The sequence below is a fragment of the Pan troglodytes genome, chromosome 23, assembly GCF_028858775.2.
Source record: "Pan troglodytes isolate AG18354 chromosome 23, NHGRI_mPanTro3-v2.0_pri, whole genome shotgun sequence".
Taxonomy (NCBI): Eukaryota; Metazoa; Chordata; class Mammalia; order Primates; family Hominidae; genus Pan; species Pan troglodytes.
In genome coordinates, this window is record NC_086016.1 from 30,054,203 (window position 1) to 30,074,118 (window position 19,916).

At 39.8% G+C, this 19,916-nt stretch overlaps 1 protein-coding gene across 2 annotated transcripts in view; it reads right to left on the bottom strand.

The window, feature by feature from the left end:
* PITPNB (phosphatidylinositol transfer protein beta) overlaps positions 1-19,843 on the bottom strand; it is a 67,911-nt gene extending 48,068 nt beyond the window's left edge. For both annotated transcript variants that reach the window (XM_001172543.6, XM_063807639.1), the window contains exons 1-3: positions 19,681-19,843; positions 14,831-14,861; positions 11,479-11,624 (exon numbers count right to left, since the gene is read on the bottom strand). In XM_001172543.6, coding sequence (XP_001172543.1) covers positions 11,479-11,624; positions 14,831-14,861; positions 19,681-19,700 — 197 coding nt within the window. In that variant the 5' untranslated portion in view covers positions 19,701-19,843. The remainder of the gene's footprint in view (positions 1-11,478; positions 11,625-14,830; positions 14,862-19,680) is intronic.
* Between the last annotated feature and the right edge of the window lie 73 nt (positions 19,844-19,916).

Genomic DNA, 19,916 nt, shown 5'->3' on the forward strand with positions numbered 1-19,916 from the left:
AGTACAGGCGCCCGCCACTACGCCCGGCTAATTTTTTTGTATTTTTAGTAGAGACGGGGTTTCACCGTGTTAGCCAGAGTGGTCTTCATCTCCTGACCTCGTGATCCGCCCGCCTTGGCCTCCCAAAGTGCTGGGATTACAGGCGTGAGCCACTGCGCCCGGCCTGATCACTTCTTTTCAAATGGTGGAACAATTCATTCAAACTTCAGAAACACCAAGCCAGGATAACTGAAAATAACATCACTTTAAAAGTCAAAGAGTATCTAGCTGTCCAAAAAATTTATCCCATTGCTAAAGAACTAGAACCAAAATCCCTTTAAGTGTGGGTGAGGTCTAATCAGGCTACAATGGAACACATGAGGATAATTTTTTAAGCCAAGCTACAAGACTACCTATTCATCTGAGAGTATGACAAACAGATCTATCAATGGTTCAGCTGGTCAACTTAGAAAAAGCAGGAGAGGCCAGGCGTGGTGGCTCATGCCTCTAATCCCAGCACTTTGGGAGGCAGAGGTGGGTGGATCACCTGAGGTCAGGAGTTCGAGACCAGCCTGGCCAACATGGCAAAACCCATCTCTACTAAAAATACAAAAAATTAGCCGGGTATGGTGGTGGGTGCCTGCAATCCCAGCTACTCGGGACACTGAGGCTGAACTGCTTGAACCTGGGAGGTGGAGGGTGCAGTGAGCTGAGATCATGCCATTTCACTCCAGCATGGGTGACATAGCAAGACTCTGTCTTCAAAATAAAAAATAAAAAAAAAAAAAGAAAGAAAAAACAAAAAGGCAGGAGAAACAATTCTGTATGAACTCAGACACATATTTTAACTATCCATTTATTCCTATAGTGCCTGATATGTGAAGAACCTTAATATTCATAAAATGTTCTAAAATTTGCTGACTCAAATAGAAGGAAATTGGCATTTATCATTAAAGGCCAACATGAGCCAAATCTACATGAAAATTTTAATATTTCTTTATCTCGCTCCCAAATGCCTACTATCTTATTTCTAAGATACTTTTCCCACCATGTGAATTCCAGCAATTCATTTTATGTTTTGACTGAGTTAATAAAGTCCAAATCTATAAGCTAGATTTCAAATTTACTTTTTTTTATGTTTAAAGTGAGAACATTATCAAATACATCTCTCCTCAATGAATCTAAGTAACTGACTAAACGAGGAAAATGTACATATGGAGTAAATAAAATTAAATTTCAATTCTATTTCAAAGGTTAGAAATTTTTATTAATGGCAACCTTAATATATTCCTAACATGGTAGTTCAAGTGTGCCAGGTATATATAATTGAGAGCATATACATCATTTTGCCACCACAGTTACCACTTAGCAAGGCACTTTAGTAAAATGCAGCAGATTCCTCATTTGGAAGCTTAGCCTCCGAAAAGAACAATTATTAACTGAATGAACAATAGTAAGGCCCTTTAGTAAAATGTAGCAGATTCCTGTTTTGGAAGCTTAGAGAGCCTCAGAAAAGGAACAATTATTAACTGAATTAACAAAATGGGAGATAGGCCTTCAAAAACAAACATGCAAAAAAGACAATCCTTCAGTTGTCCTCCCAAACTATTCACAAAATGGTGCTCCCTCATGATAAACCAATACTCGGAACAGCGCTCACTTACCTCAAGGTAAACATGGCTTGATTTCAGATGCTTAAGAGTGAAGAGTTAAGAGTTACCCATAGCACAATGCCCAGGACCATGAAGACTCTTCAGGAATACATACCGCTTCTCCCACTCTGAATAGTACTTTAAGACTATTTAACTTCAGGGTAAAATATGACCATAAGGTACACTGAATGCCTGATCTAGGCACATTCCTTTTTTAATCCTATTCCTGAGATAAATAATACCATGCACTTCTCCCTGGAAATTATTATGTCTATCTGTAAACCACACAAGCAAGACAACTTTTCCCACCCTTCTCCTTCCCACTGCAGATGAACATCAAAACACAGAAAAATATAGGGAAGAATTTGAAGACCAGATTAATTTACCATAAATAAACCAATTAATCTTTCATTTTACGATCAACTGAAATATCCCCTAAATACACTGTGATGCCTTCTCTTCACTAGTCAGGAAAAGCTCAGCTGAGAAGGCAAGAAAAGAAAAGAAAGGGCCAGGTGCGGTGGCTCACACCTGTAATCCAAGCACTTTGCCAGAGGTCAAGGTGGGAGGATCACCTGAGGTTGGGAGTTCAAGACCAGCCTGGCCAACATGATGAAACCCTGTGTCTACTAAAAACACAAAAATTAGCTGGACATGGTGGCGGGTGCCTACAATCCCAGCCACTTGGGAGGCTGAGGCAGGAGAGTCGCTTGACTCAGGGAGGTGGATGCTGCAGTGAGCCAAGATCACACCACTGTACTTCAGCCTGGGGACACAGTGAGACTGTGTCTCAAAAATAATAATAATAAATATATATATACCTACATACATAAAATACTGGGTACCTCATTCATTCATCCACTCAAATACTTCCTGTGTCCACTATGCCGGGCCAGGGGCTGTGTAAATAATGGTGAGTATGCAGGGACGACTCCTACTCAGAACTTATTTCCAGGGGTGGAGGCAGAAAACAGATTAGTAAACAACAAAACACAAAGAGAATTACTTAACAAGCAGTGCAGTGAAACTAAAGAACAGGGTACTGGGCAATCAGTAAGTGGAGCAAGGGTATTCAGGAAGGCTTCTCTGAGGAAATAATATTACAGCAGTGATCCAAGGGTACGGAGGCAGGGAACAGAACAGCAAGCAGAGGGAACAGCATGACTACAGGTCCTAAGACAGCAAAAGACTTAACCTGCTTGAGCCACTCTTAGGCCTCCAGCATGGCTAGACTGCAGTGACCAAACATGGAGAGAGGGCAGAAAGACCACATGGGCCCCACCTTATACGTCACAGAGTTTAGATTTTATTCTTTGGATGATGGGAAGCCACTGAAAGCTTTAAAAAGGGGAATGGCACAACCTGATTTCAGTTTTACGACCATTCTGGCTTTGTGTGAAAAATTAATTGGAGTGGGAAAGAATGGATGGTTGCAAAAATTAACTCAAAATGGATAAAGACTTAAATAAAAACTAAAACTATAAAATTCTTATAAGAAAATACAGATGTAAATCTTTATGATCTTGGATTGGGCAATGATTTCTTTGATGACACCAAAAGCATAAACTACAAAAAGAAAAAATAAATTGGACTTCATCACAATCATAAACTATTTTTTTCTTTGGTTTTTCAAGAGACAGGGTCTTGCTCTGTCACTAGGCTGGAGAACAGTGGTGTAATCATAGATCACTGCCACCTCTAACTTCTGGGCTCAAGCGATTCTCCCACCTCGTCTCCTGAGTAGCTACGACAAACAGGTACGCTGTACTGTGACCAGGCTAATTTTTAAATTTTTTGTAGAGATGGGGTCGCAGTATGTTTTGCTATATTGCCCGGGCTGGTCTTCAAATCCTGGCCTCAAGAAATCCTCCCACCTCAGCCTCTTAGGTAGCTGGGACTATAGGCAAACACCAAAATTAAAAACTTTTTAAGCTTCAAAAGACACTATCAAGAAAGTGAAAAGATAACTCACAGAATGGGGGAAAAATCTGCAAATCACCTCTATGATAAGGAACTAGTACCCGGAATATATAAATAAGACAACTTAACAAAGAAAACTCAATTTCAAAATGGGCAGCCAGAGGCCAGGCATGGTGGCTCAGGCCTATAATCCCAGCACTTTAGGAGGCCGAGGCGGGTGGATCACCTGAGGTCGGGAGTTCGAGACCAGCCTGACCAACATGGAGAAACCCCGTCTCTACTAAAAATACAAAATTAGCCAGGCGTGGTGGCGCATGCCTGTAATACCAGCTACTCGGGAGGTTGAGGCAGGAGAAGCTCTTGAACCCGGAAGGCGGAGGTTGTGGTGAGCCGAGATCATGCCATTGCACTCTAGCCTGGGCAACAAGAGTGAAACTGTCTCAAAAAAAAAAAAAAAAGAATGGGCAGCCAAGGCCAGTGGCTCACATCTGTAATCCCAGTACTTTGGGAGGCTGAAGCAGGAGGATAGCTTAAGCACCAGGAGTTGGAGACCAGCCTGAGCAATACAGGGAGACCCCCCCACCTCTACAAAAAAAAAAATTAGCAGAGCACAGTGGTGCACACCTATGGTCCCGGCTACTCGAGAGGCTGAGGTGGGGGGATTGCTTGAGCCCAGGAGTTCAAGGCTACAGTGAGCTATCATCAAGCAACTGCAGTCCAGCCTAGATGACATAGTGAGACCCTGTCTCCCCAAAAAAAAAAAACAAAACTAAAAACTAAAAAGAAAGTGGGGGTACAAGATTTGAACAGATATTTCTTCAAACAAAGAAGATATACAAATGACCAAAAAGCACTTGAAAAGATGTTAACATCATTAATCACCAAGAAAATGCAAATCAAAACCAAAACCACAACGAGATACCACTTCACACACACTAGAATGCTTGTAATAAAAAAGATAATGAGGATGTGGAGAAACTGGAACCTTCATACACTGCTGATAACATTATAAAGTGGTGTAGTTGTTTCGGGAAGCTGATTGACAGTTCCTCAAAAGGTTAAACACAGAGTGATCACATGACCCAGCCAATTTCACTCACAGCAATATATATCTCCAAGAGAACTGAAAACATGTTCACACACACACAAAAAAGTATGCACAAATGTTAACAGCAGCATTACTTGTAACAGCCAAAAGTGAAAACAACCCAAATGTTCAACAACTGATGAATGCATAAACAAAATGTGGCAGGCCTATACAATGGAATATTACTCAGCAATCAAAGCAGTAGTGATACATGCTTTAACACAGACAAGCCTTGAAAACACGCTAAGTGAAAGAAGTCAATCACGGAAGGCCACATATTACATGATTCCATTTATATAAAATATCCACAGTACATCTACAGAGACAGAAAGTAGATCAGTGGTTGCCAGGCACTGGGAGGAGTGGGTAATAGTCAGTGACTGCTAATGAATACGAGATTTCTTTCTGGATTGTTGAAAATGTTCTGAAATTAAGTAACAACGGCAGTTGCCCAACTCTGTGAATATACCAAAAACTACTAAAGTGTGCATTTTAAAAGAATGAATTTTATGGCATATAAATTATATCTCAATTAATTTTAAAGTCAGAAAAAGAATGGATGGCAAAATATCAGCCAGGAGGCAAGTCTAAGAGAGAGAATGGTAACTTTGATTGATTAACAGTAATGATGGAGATGAAAGAAAGAAAGAAAAGAAGATACATGAGGAGGGAAATTACAGAAATGATTTACAACCCCAGTTTGTGGGAAGGGAATAAAATAACCAGACACAAACTGCCTAACTTCTGGGAGACAAGAGACTCTAAAGTCCTGGAGAATTACAAAAAACAAAGAGAAAAGTATTTTTCACACAATAAAAGGGGAATAATAAATGAAAAATGAGATACACCATCAAGAGGAAACAATATATTTCAGAAAATACTTCTGATATTTTTCAGAAACAGGATCACTCTTGATTTGGAAAACTCTGAACTGTGAAAACTTTAGGACTAAACTACATATAATGACAAATAACATGTGTCTATGATGGCTAATTCTTGACTCAAGAACAAATTATGTTTGGCTGATATTTATAAATTTTTCCCTTACTTTTTTTGTTTGAGACGGAGTCTCACTCTTGTCTCCCAGGCTGGAGTGCAATCATTATCTTGGCTCACTGCAACCTCCGCCTCCCAGGTTCAAGCAATCCTCCTGCCTCAGCCTCCCAAGTAGCTGGGATTACAGGTGCCTGCCACCACATTCCGCTAAATTTTTTGTATTTTTAGTAGAGACGGGGTTTCACCATGTTGGCCAGGCTGGTTTCGAACTCCTGACTTCAAATAATCCACCCGCCTTGGCCTCCCAAAGTGCTGGGATTCCAGGCAAGCCACCACACCCAGCCTATTAATTTCTTACATGTGCAAGATGCTCTCTGAATGTGAAGAAGTATATTACAATCAATCCTTTCATTTTCAGGTGATTTAAATTTCTCATTTTTAAACATAATTTAAGTTCCTGGCAAATGACTCCTTTTGCTTACAAAAATGAACTCTTACCTTGGAACCACATGAAATTTTAAAATAACTATTTTTCAATAAAAACCTCTTCTGTTTCGACCTTTGGGAAACAAGGTGGTTCTGGAGTTGGCAAAGCTTTATAAATTCCCCATCAATCAGGACTGACTGAAGATGGCGAAAGTGTAACACTTATGCAGAATAAGAAATAATAAAGCTGACTTTCCTCAAGAAGGGTGAGCAAATAAACTAGCAAAAAGGACTGGTCAGTGTGTTCGTACAGTGAGGTCTCAGGAGAGCTACAAGCTTTTCTCTGAAATACCATCTGAAAGTTACAACACATTTCTTTGTCTTGCTCCAAAATTCTCTGCCCAGTAAATTCTTTCCTCTTTCACTACCATCTACTACTAAGTGATTATCAAAGAAACAAACTTTAGTGGAAAACAGGATACAACAAGACAAACATGCACATATGGAAATACATGACTAGGTATCAAAATGAGTCGAAATGACAAATATGATGGATTTAGGGAAGAGGGATCGAAGTGAATAAAATCAGCCATGGAATGCCTCTGCATAGGATAGTTCTGAGGTGTACTCAGAAAACCAAGTAGGTTATGACAGGCCCCAGCATAAGGGGCTGAAAACAACGCTCAGGGTGGGCTGAACAGTTTATGTTAGGAAGACAGCAGAGACTGGCTTGCTTACAGCCAAGGGTTTTTGTTCTGGATGGACTTATATAATTGGGAATCTTAAATACCTTGTTAAGTTTAGCTTTATTTTGGAAGAAGACTTTAGACGTTAAAGACTTCGGAGAAAGTAAGAGATGGTGAAACCTGTGGTTTTGGAAGAATTTTTCTCTAAACTCCCAAGGAGTTAACTTCAGGAAATGGAAAATAACTCTTCCACAGGATTCAGACGTAGAGCAAAGTGGTTAGTTGAGCAAAGTGGTTAAGAGGGCAGGTTCTGGAGTTGGTCTGTGTTCACGTCCTATCTCTGCTACCAAATAGCAGTGAGACATGTGGTAAGTTAAACCTTTCTGGACCTCACTTTCCTCACTATAAAAAGTTGCTGTGAGGAATGAATAAACTCCCACCTAAAACACTTCCAATAACCCGGTGACCAGCACACAGTAAAAATACATAAGTACTAGATCTGTTCAGAATTACCATGGGCAAACACTCACTCTAAGTTATCAAACAAAATATGGACAAAATCTCATTATCCCATGAGATGATGTATCACCTGAGATTCAAGGAAACCAGACATTTCAAATGTCCCGTGCAATGAGTGACCAACTTTCAGATTTTGTTAATATTCACAAAGACTGTTTCTCAACCTTCTGGTTGAGATTAAGCGTATATATGCTACCAAGAAGTGTTTTGCTGAAATGGGAAAGCATACAGGTCAGGGAATCCAGAGACTTGAGTTATACTGGCTAAAGTAGATCTCAGAATTTCAAGTATCTCAAAAGTAAAATAAGGCCTTGGTGGCCTTAGTCAAGTTTGTAGTTTTATTGATGTTATATAGTGACGGTGCACCCAGCTTAGGATTATTTATGGAGTAAATGTTGTTGAAAAAGCAAACATATTACTAGACACAAATTTAACTTCCTCAGAGAGAGCTCTAAAACTAGCTAGGGACTGTGGGTATGTCTTCAGCATGCTGAGATGATGCCCTAAAGAAAACTGTAAGTCTCATGGGGCTGCACCTTTAGGCTTGCCTTGGGATGGAGGTCTTTCCTGCAGAACAGTGAAGGCCTCAGCACTTACTACTAAATGATTCTTTGCCCTTCCATAATATAGTTATCCTGTGGCTGATGTGCTTTCAATGTTGACACTGAGAAATTTGTCATTGTGGACATCTGACTGCCCCATAGCCATTCCCTCCTCCAGAGGACAGCAAATGGGCCCTGTTTCGCCCAGTTTATTTATTATTGGTTAGGTTTTTGTTCCTCACTACTGTCAGAATAGTCATTATTTCCCATGCTGCCTGAGACTCATTACTGCCACCCTCTTGCCTTTTTCCCTTTCCTGTCTCATTCCTCTCTGTGCTTTTGCCCACAGCTGCCATCTTTGTGTGATAAGGCCAACCTTCTATGGGAATCAACCCTCGCCATCCCAGCAGATCCCCTCTCTCCCTTCTCATGGGAGTGCCTTGTATTCATCAGGCATCTGGGACAAAAGGGTGTGGGATTTGAAATCAGAGCACCTACGTCTCTGTCACCATTCTGTCACTTATTAGCTGTGACCTTGGGTAAATATGTGCCTTAGTGTCTTAGGTACAATATGAATATTGTCTATTTCTCAGGATTGCAATGACAAGTAAATGAGTGCATGAGAGGGTAAAACCACAGGGTACCCCGCTCCTCCTAGGAATGGAGAAGTTGTTCTAGAAGCCCAAATGTGCTGGAAGGTTGGCCACCGAGAGCCAAAATCTTCTTTTATTTAACCACTGAAAGCCTGAGAGGAATTCTGAACCTCATCCCCAAATAACCTCTCCGGAATAAGAATATCTCTTGCACTAACCATATTTATCTAGCTCTCTTCAACTTACGAGACTCCTTATTCATGACTGGAGTGTTACCTAAATCAACTGTTTCAAAAATCATATTTAACATTCCTTTTCTTTCTCATAAAAATGAAAATACAGAAGAGAATATTTATCACCTGGTAGTGGGTATGGGTGATTTAAGTGGGATTTTTAAAATCACCCATATCCCACTACCAGGTGATAAATATTCTCAACATCTTAATGTACCTCTTTTAGGCTTTTTTTTTTCTGATTTTTTTCAAAACACATGTAATGTATTATGTATTACACATTATTTCAAACTGTTCTTTTCCATGCAAGAATGTATCAAACACTTCCTCAACATTCCAACTCTTAGATTTCAACCAGAGGACATTTTGAATCTATTTCAAATTTATTTACTTATAGGATAGTGATCTAAACAGAACATCAGAGGCCAATAAAAAATTTTATACATCAAACTTTTTGGCTTATTTTAGAACCCCCAGGAAGAGTCCAGTGTCTTTAAGAGGAACTTTTATATGTGGTGGGGTATACCTCAATTAACAGGTAAATGCAAAAATGCTAGAAAAAGAAAGCTGAGTATATATAAGCAAATTCAAAACTTTAAATATATATAGACTATACCATGTGGAATGCCAAAATCTTCTCTCAATAGACATATTTTTCAGATATACTTAGGGTACTAACAAATTAATAGAAACCATGAAAAGACCTTCCCTATGGATAATTGATTGATCAGAGTTACTGCCTTATTTCTTAAGTCAAACCAGCAACAGAAGCAAAGAAATGCTGTATTCTAAGCGAAAATAATGATAAAATTTAAGGTTCTATAAAGAGATAAGATTATGTGTCACTATAAACCAAGGATGAGTAGGTTATGGGTCACTGTAAATCAAGTAGCAGAGTTAAGCTGAGGAAATATAAAAAAAATCTGATCATGACAGTTACAACTTTAAGGAGTTCCACAAAACATGAGTATGATTCATTTCAATATGAAGAGAATAGAGGCAAAAGATCCCCCACCTGTAATTAACTAGGGAGACAATGACAAAATGGACTCTTAAAAGCCATTACTGGTCTTCTGCCCTTAGATAAATACTGGTAGTACTTTTTTTTTTTTTGGCTTCTTTCTTCTTTTTGTGGAGATGAGGTCCCACTATATTGCCCAGACTGGTCTCAAACTCCTGAGCTCAAGCAATACTCCCACCTCAGCCTCCCAAGTTCTGGGATTATAGGCCTGAGCCACCACACTTGGCCAGCATTTTTTGTTTTAAAATATTTACGCCAAAGATACAGATTAGACTGCCAAACTTAAGGGAATGTGCAAAAAAACTTCAACAAACCAAAGAGAAAAAAAACAATGAAGAAAGCATATGAAGAGTCAAAAGTCATACAAGAAATTCAAATGGTCAATTAAAATAAAAAGACATTCAACCTCACTAATAAAGAAATACAAATTTTAACAAGAGACTATCTTTTGTCTACGAAATTAGCAAAAATTAAAAAGAAAAATATGGAAAAATACTATCAAACTCTTGAAGGGCAATTTTGGCAGTAATATCAAAATTTAAAAGGTGCATGTCCTCCCAGCAATCCTTTTATTAATTTCTCATTTTATAATTTCTCTTAGGAACAGTAACCTAAGGCATATAGACACATGTACAACTATGTTCATAAAAGTTTATTTTTTGAGACAGCGTCCATCTTGTTCTTTTGCCCAGGCTGAAGTGCAGTGATCACAGCCCACTGCAACCTCTAACTCCTGGGTCCAAGTGATCCTCCCACCTCAGCACCCCAAGTAGCTGGGACCATAAGCGTACATCACCATGCCCCACTAATTTCCTTTTTTTTTTTTTTTTGAGACGGAGTCTCGCTCTGTCACCAGGCTGGAGTGCAGTGGTGTGATCTCGGCTCACTGCAACCTCCACCTCCTCGGTTCAAGAGATTCTGCTGCCTCAGCCTCCCAAGTAGCTGGGACTACAGGCGTGCACCACCACACCCAGGCTAATTTTTGTATTTTTAGTAGAGACAGGGTTTCACCATGCTGACCAGGGTGGTCTCGATCTCTTGACCTCGTAATCTGCCCGCCTCAGCCTCCCAAAGTGCTGGGATTACAAGCGTGAGCCACCGCGCCTGGCCAATTTTTTTGCTGTTGTTGTTGTTGTACTAGAGATGGGGTCTCCTTGTGTTGCCCAGGCTGGTGTCGAACTCCTAGGCTTAAGCAATCCTCCTGCCTCTGTCTCCCAAAGTGCTGAGATTACAGATGTGGGCCACCACACCTGGCCAGAAACATTGTTTATAACAGACAAAAACTAGAAAATTCTAAAATACCTAAATGGACTTACAACATAGGGAATGGTTAAGTAAACTATACTATGTCCAGAAGAAATTTTACTTGGCTTTAAAAAGAATCACACAGATATTAAATAACAATATGGAAGATGTTCATCAGAAATAAAGCAAACTGCAAAACCATTCATATGGTCCATTTGTTGTAGAAAACTAAAATTGATACAAGTAATACATCGCTATGTTTTAAAAATTCCTTTGAATATATACAGAAAATGATCTAGAAGGATAAACTCTAAGCTGCTTCTAGTGTTTCTCTCTGTGTTACAAATATTTGATGGCAAGGAGCAGGGACTAAGTTTTTATCTGAATTTTTGTTATAAGCAGATATAATCCTTTTCTAATTTACAAATAAAGGAGGAGGTTCTGTCAAAGAATTAAAATGCAATATATTATCAAACTGAAATTAAAAAGGTACTTCACATCTACTAGTTAAGTTAGCTAGTTACATGCATCATAAGTAAGCCAGGTAGTTACAAGGCGTCAAATGTGAACAACGCTTACCTCTTTAGGTGATAAATTTTGTGCGTATACTGTCCCTTTTCTCCATCCTTCTCATAAGGTTCATTCTTTAAGACTTCAATTCCTTCTCCACCACCAGTCTCATTCTTACTAGCTTCTGCAACAGAGTAAAGCTGCCCAACCTGATACTGAAATTTCAAAGAATACAGAAACTGAGTAAGTCAGTAGTAACTGCAGAAATTTAGTATGCTAAAATCTTAATAATATAGATGATACAGAAAAGCATATCCAAACCATTCAGCACAACTGTGTTCAATATGAAAACACAACTCAAATTAGAAATTAATACGTTTAGGGAGACAAACCACAGATTATTATACAGTTTTAAAAACCTGTATTTTATAAACTTTCATTATTCAAAAAATTTGCCAGTTACAAATACTCTGGTGCCTTTACACTACCCATTTATCAAGAAAATGTCTCGAAACTTGGTTTAACTTTTGAACAATATATATTTGTACTTTACAAAGCATTTTCACCTCTATTATTTCTCATTTAACTTCACAAAATTCCAAGAAAGGTATGGCAGAAATACAACTGGCACTTTGCCAACTAAAGCTGAGCAACCAGCATATTGTTCTTAATGATAAAGGGGAGGGATGTAAACTGTAATAACAAAAGCCTGGAGATCCAAAGAAACATAATAGATAGTCCAAATCTTAGTAGACTTCTGGGGTCAATTTTAACTTATGACTTATTTATGATACACTCAATTTGGTCCTTCTTCAGCTAACCAGAAACAGTATTGGGGGCCCAAGATCAGAAATGGTTCATTGTGAGTCCTCAAGTAAAGAGAATAAACAGAAACTGTTTTTAAAGTAATATGAATGTATACATATTACCATAAAAGGTAGGAAATTGCTGACAGTAGCTGCTATTTCATTTAACGTGAATCAGAAATCTCAGAGGCCTGCATCAATACCTGTAAGTCAACTGTATTTTCTACGCCAATCTGGAGTCGCTAGTTCCAACAAATGTTGGAAAAAGTTCTCATGTTCTAATTTGTTACAGTGACCCAACTGTGGCACTATCTTCCATCACTTCAAATTTGGCTAAATTTCTTCCTTCTAATGAAAACAGCTTGAAGAAGTGTATTTCTTCTTTATAAGCATATTTTCAAAGAAAAACTACAAAAATCTACCTCTAAGAACTTGTAATTTCAAAATTAACATTTTATGTGAGGGACCAAAACAACAGGTAGTTTAAGCTCAGTAAACATTCATATCTACAAATCACATGGAGATATGATGCTATCTTGCCTATTAGTTAAATTTAAAAACACACCCACACACACACTCTTACTCAATTTGGAAGTGTTTGGGAAGTTGAAACCAAACATATTTCTTAAATGCTCCCAAAATAAATTTCTGTAGGGCCTGCAGACAGGACTGCATTTCTCCTTTTGGCTTTCCATGATACAACACTAGGGTTAGTCTAATAATGCCACAATCCTTAAATACCTTCAACATGTACTTTTAAACACTATCATATTCTAAAACAGGACTAAAAGGAGTCTAGGTCAAAAGATAAATTTCATTTTGGTCAGGAAGACACAATAACAAAATTCAAATGAACTGTATCCAAAAAAACGTTAATGGACTGACATTTCATGGCATGCTACTTAGTTTTCTCTCATTCTCCTTTTTTAAGAATAAAAAATTTTAAAAAAAAGAATAAGAAATAGACACAGAAGGCATGTTTTAAAAATGTGCATACAGGCCTGGCACAGTGGCTCATGCTTGTAATCCCAAGGCTTTGGGAGGCTGAGGCAGGTGGATCACTTGAGGTCAGGAGTTCGAGACCAGCCTGACCAATATGGTGAAACCCGGTCTCTATTAAATATACAAAAATTAGCCAGGTGCGGTGGCGGGTGCCTGTAATCCCAGCTACTAGGGAGGCTGAGGCAGGGAGAATTGCTTGAACCCAGGAGGCGGAGGTTGCAGAGAGCTGAGATCGCAATACTGTAGATTGAGCTGTTGATCGCGATAGAGCAAGACTCCATCTCCAAAAAAAAAAAAAGGTGGGGGGGGGGGAGTATAACAAAAAGCCGAGAACAGTATTTTCAGTGACAATACCAAGACTCAAAAAGATTTCGACAAGCTGATTCAACCAGCTGAAATCAAAAGAAAAAGTCTAACAGAAACAAGTGTCAATTTCCACATTCAACTTCAAACAATCAATTGTGCAAATAGAGAACAGGGTGCCTAGCTTCTCTGGAGTGTTTTAATACAGTGAATCCTCCTGAGATATAAACAACTGTGTTCAAGTCTACACTAAACAGTGCCAGACAGCTACTCTTTTTCACTTCCTGCATTTCTTTCTGTCTTCTGTCAGCTGTCACTTCTTAGGTTATCAGTTTGTTTTGTCCCACTTCCAAGTCACTGCTTCTAATCTACTGTCAGCTCTAGGAAAACCAGATAACTGAGCAAATGGGAACTGTGTGCAAGTTACAGAAGAGCCTAGAGGGTTTTATGGGTTTTGCTATATATATCTTGATTTCTCAGAAGCTGTTTCTGCTCTTATCTTCATTCTTGGCTACAATACACATGGCTATAACTGCAGGACATGCAAGTTCTGAATAGGTGATATATTTCTGTATCATGTCCAGACTGAGGAAAACAATAAGCTCTTACAGTTGTGTGCTGGTCATACCATGTCTGGAATACTGTTTTCAGTTCAGATCAACAATTACAACACATATAGTAACAGGACCAGCTGGTAGCAAGTCCACATATCATGCTGTATTAAGCCAAGTGAATGTGCTGGGAATGTTTAACCTTGAGACTTTCTAAGATGAAATAAAAGTGCTTGTGGGGGATGGGGTTGGCTGGAGGGGAGAGCTGCCATCAGAAAACCTGAAGGATTAACCACTACAAGACAGAACAGGCTTATTTCCCATTGCTCAAATGGGATAAACTGTAAACAAGAGTCAAGCATTATAGGAAAAGCAGATTTTGGTTCAAACACAAATGTTTAAAATGTCCAACAGTAAAGCAGGCTGCTTCTCTAAGCAGCAAGCTACTTAACCTTAAAGTACTTAAGTTGAGGCTGGAGCCTCATTTCTCTGGGATGTTGGAGAAAGAATTCCTGCACTAGACAGGAGGTTAAACTACATTCTTTAGACTCTTCCAAAACAAGGCAGTGTAGCAAGAAATTCATTATCATTAATTTAATTCATTTTGCAATTCATTGCAATTATCATTCATATAATTAATTTTGTCACATAAGGTGGAATGAAAAGGTAAATCAATACTACGAAAATGTGAGTTTAGAGTAACATATCAAAGTATAGTACATATACCAATAAAATGATGCAGAAGCAAGAAAAACTCACCTCCTGAACAGAACATGGCAAAACCACACGGCTAAAAAGACAAAAGAAAAAATATATATATTACATATGAAATAGCTTTAAACACAGATCTCTGAAGAGGTTTTACCTTAAATCCAATGATAACAGAGACAGGTCTCTTAAATCAAAAAAATACAAGGGTGTCATTTATGGAAGAGGGTCTTTGCAATGCCTACACCATAATTGGGGAACTAAAACTATCATTCCTGGGTCTCAATGATCATTTGCATTTAGTGTTCCCAGGACCCCAAACAGCAGCTGCAGAGATTCTTGTGAGTAAAGAAAAAAGAGAAAACTCAACATTGAAAATTGCAGGGTACAGAACGTATTATTTGTAGATTGTCTGGTCAGGTTGCCCTGACTAAATTTTTAGTATGGTTTCATTCTCCACCTATATACTGTGCATTTTGTTTTTATGATGCTTCTTACAGAATATGTGTCTTGAATCTCATTGAATAAATGCTTCCAGAAACTGTTCCCCCACTATTCAATTATTCCTCAAGTTTACTAAGAGAAAAATAAGGAGTCGTGTAGAATTAATAAGAAAAATTTTACTATGGAAACTACTTGAACCTTATAATAATCCCTTCCAGCATACATACAATATAAGGTTGACATGTGTTTGATCCTGTCCAAGAGTTTCTTATTGTATATACCAAAAAGATGTCATTATAGCTCCATTGCAAGCAGTCTTAAAAGATAAAATCCAAAACAGTATCATGGTATATTATTTTATCAAAATATTGCATCTTATCTCTAGATTTTATAAGGAGAGTCCTTAATTTATTTCCACCATAAATCCTGAAAACCAAGAACATCCCTGTATATCAATGGTCTCATAATTATAGTTGGTTCCAAGACAGCCACTTCCTTTTTTGTGGGATGGGGGTATACGATCCTTCTCATACTTTCCTAATCTTACCTGTCATTTTATGGAAAATTTTCAATAGTTTTCCTCATTCCAATTTCTTTTCAGCTATAATTTCTTTTTCTTTTTTTCTTGCAGTAAGAGTCATTTAGCTTATTGTTTGTATTAGTGACAATCTTTTTGGCCTAGGCATTCTTTTTTAATAGTCTTTCTTATTCGTAAGTATGAAGAGAGTAATAAAACCCAGATTATATCTAGTTTGCATTCCAGCTACACTTTCCATCTACTCCTTTCTCCCTACTCTCCTCAAACATCTATGTCTGAATGTTCACATTACCTCAATCTCCAACATGCACAAGTCTGTTACTCCCTCCCCTTTGACTACTGAGGTACTCGCCACTCTTTGTCTTTCTGGTAACGGTGATTCAAAAACAATGAACACTCTCAAATCCACAATGGTCACTAATTTCTACTCTCCATCAAGAATAAACTTCTTGTAAGTCCTTCTATACCTAAAAATTCCGAATCATTTCTCTTCTCAGTATACACTAAATCGCTCACTGTCCCAGAGCATAAAATGGGGGAGAGGAAGACTAGAAAGCTATAGGTTGGGAGCAGATTATCAGGACCTGGAATACTATGGTAAGAAATCCATTAAATTCATCAGGCAATAAGGAATCCCAAAAGGTTGGTCCAAGAGGTAAGTGACAACTACAGCTGACCTGAAGAAGTCATCTGCAGGTGGTTGAAAACACTGACAAGCAGGAGAAGTGGGGAAAGCTATCTTTTGGGAGGCTAGGCAAGAACTGTCACAAAGGCCTGAACCAAGATGATGGACTGCAGAGGGAATGGAAGGAAGGGATAGAGAAAGAAGAGTTAGTCTTCCCTTAAGTTTCACAAAACCAAAGAATCACTGCTGAGTAATTTTACACTCACTAACAGGAAGATCCCTATTTTTATTTAAGAACACTTTCAAGGAAATTCTTTCAAAAAATTAAAGTGACTGATTAAGACATTCAGAACAATGAGTCAAGTAACTTCTTCAAGATTTGCTTAACAAGTAAAAGGGAAAAGGAACATACAGGCTTTGATTTTCTGTTGTTATTCTAAAAGCAGTATTCAACTTTTAGTGCCAGTTGAAAATGTTCAAATGTCTGAAAATCCTCATAAAAATCATTTCCAAATGGAATCAGTAACCAATTCTTTAAAACCAGGACTTTACATTAATGGTAACTTCATCTACTGCTTAAATAATAACTTGAAGGGAAACAGCCCACCTCGAAAGTCATTTCTAACATTTTAATTCTTATAAAAAAATAAATAGAGGGCCAGGTGCGGTGACTCACACCTGTAATCCCAGCACTTTGTGGGCGGATCACCTGAGGTCATGAGTTCCAGACCAGCCTGGCCAGCAGGGTGAAACCCTGTCTCTACTAAAAATACAAAAAATTTAGCCGGTCATGGTGGCGTGCGCCTGTGGTCCCAGCTACTTGGGAGGCTGAGGCAGGAAAATCGCTTGAACCTCGGAGGCGGAGGTTGCAGTGAGCAGAGATCATGCCACTGCACTCCAGCCTGGGCAACAGAGACTCCGCCTCAAAAAAAAAACCATAAAAATAAAAAAGAATTTTATAAGACAACAAACATTTGCCAAAGTATTTTAGTTACCAATATCTTCACATAGGAATAAGCTATTCATTGCTCCTAACCAACAAGAATTTTAGAAAGTTGACTTGAGAGTAAGAAGTATCAATTTTTCATTGAACAACACTGAATTCTTTAGAGCATGTTAGGCCTAGATGCTGTGCTAGATACCGACATTACTTAAGAAACAGCTTCTACCTTCAAAAAGTCTAGGAGGAAAAAAAATCTAGGGGAGATACACATGAAGAGTTAACATCAAGAAACTTAATTTATAATTCTTTGGGAAAAATAATTAGACTTTGGACACGTGTCAACATTCATTATCTGGGTACATTTAAATCTTCATAATGAAAGCAAATGTTTGCAAAAAGCACAGCGCGCAAATTCCCAACAGGAACTGCTTTCCAAGAGTTAGCTTCATACTACTCACATACTGTCAAAGGGATCTACTGAATACTGTGTGTCTGTAACACTTTTGGAGGGAGGAAATACTCCAATGAAAGAAAAATGACTGGATCTATTTAAAATCAGTTCTGCAACTCACTTGCTGTGTAACTTGGTCCAAGTCAATTTCCTTCTTATTTTCTCCATTTGTTTTAGTGTCTGCCACCCATCTACCCACATTATCTAGAAGTCAGAGTAATGAACACTTGTTCGATACACTGTATAAACGACTTGGAAGAAAAGTTTTATATAAACCCAATATTCAGTACTATAAATAAGCTTGAATTGAGAATTTTCACTCTACCAACAAAAGGCAAAATGTCTCTTCTCAAAATCCCTGCCACTGACCAAAGTTATCATTTTTCATCAATTCATTAACAAATATTTACTGAGCACCTATTACATGCGAGGGACTATTCTAAAAACTGGCGATATGAGAGTGAGCAAAACAAACTCATGGCCCTTACATGTAAAAAGAGAACACAACTAGTAGGAGAAAAATAATAATAATAAATTGTATTGGCATGTTGGATGGTGATAAGTACTATGGAGACCGATAAAGCAGGGAAGACAAATACCACCCCCAAATAGTGGGAACTACAATTAGGTCTTCAGAAAGGGATTCCCTGAGAAGGTGACGTCTGAGCAAAGACCTGGAAGGAGGTGAGTTAGTGTGCCAAGGGAAGAACACTTCAAGCAAAGGGAACAAAAGCAGGTGGAAAGGCCTTGAACTGAACTTATTCTAGAGTAGCAGAGGAACAGCAAGGAAGCTTGCGAAGATGGAATGGGCAAGGAAAAGGTAGTAAATGAGATCAGGGCAGGAAAAAAAAGTGTAAAGCCTTGTAGCTGTTGCAGAGGCTTTGACTTTTATTCTGGGTGAGACAGGGAGTCTTTGGGAGGTATTAAGTCTCACAGAAGTGCATCAGTGACTTTTTAAAGGAGGTTTAAGAACACTAAAAATAAGAAGAAAGCTAAATTAAGCCAAAAATATTTCTAAGAATTTAAAATGAAGAATTTGAAAACCAACGAATGGGCCATACTCGACCTCCCTAGCTGCCCAAAGGATGCTGACGACACGAACCAGCTGTGACAGACGAACATTCAGAGGCAAGCAGATTTCCGTAATGTTTTACAGTCCTTGCCAGTAGGAAAAGCCGTGACTTTTCAACAAAATCACTTGGCCAGTCGGATGCACCTCGAAATCCCTCCATTTGACAGAGCACGTGTTAACTTCTAAGAAAGTAGGTGGGGCCCGGGATGTCACCTCATCTTAAAACATGCGGAAACCAAAAAGAGAAAAGGCTCTCCCGTCAAGTCAACGGAGCCGCCCAGGAGAGCGGAGGCTTTCCGGAATCCCGGCTCCACCACGAACTTCAAGGCGCCAACGTCCCACCGCGAGTCCTGACACGAGGGCTGCCTTCAACCGGCAAGCCCATCTCCCGCTGGTTACCAGGGGACGCCACCCCGGACGACAAATAACAGTCAGAACCAACGTGTCTCTCCCACCCTCGGACTGCGGCTCCTTCCCACCGGCGGGCCTGGGGGTGGGCCCAGACCCAGCCTGGGGGTGGGGGGTTGGGGAGAAGGCGGGTCCCAGCGGAAACTCCCGGCCGCGCCTTCCCGAGCCATGCGCTCGGGCCGGGACCCAGCCGCCTTCGCCCCGGGGAAGGGAGAGGCCGTGTTACCACGTCAATGCCTGGAGGGCCGAGGGGCGCACTCGCTGAGGGGCTTCGAAGGGGCCGGGGGAGGGAGGGGGCGCCCGCAGGGAGGGGCTGACACAGGGCTGACTCCGATTTAGGAATATCCTGCCACTTCTCCATCAACAAATCTCCCATCACTGCCGTCCCACGGCCTCGCTCGCGCCCACAGACCCACTCACAATTCCTTGATCAGCACCATCTTCCCGGAACCCCCTCACAGCTGCCGCCGATACCACCGCCGCCGCCGCCGCTACCGCCTCTCACAGCGCCTGCGCGGCCCCGCCTCCCTGCCCCCCCCGGGCCACCATCGCGCCTGCGTGCTTACACCCTTCCGCCGCGACCAGTCGCGTCAGCGCGCGAGGGGGCCTAGCTCCGCCCAGTTTCGTGCCCCACCCCGGGCACACGAGGCCTCCAC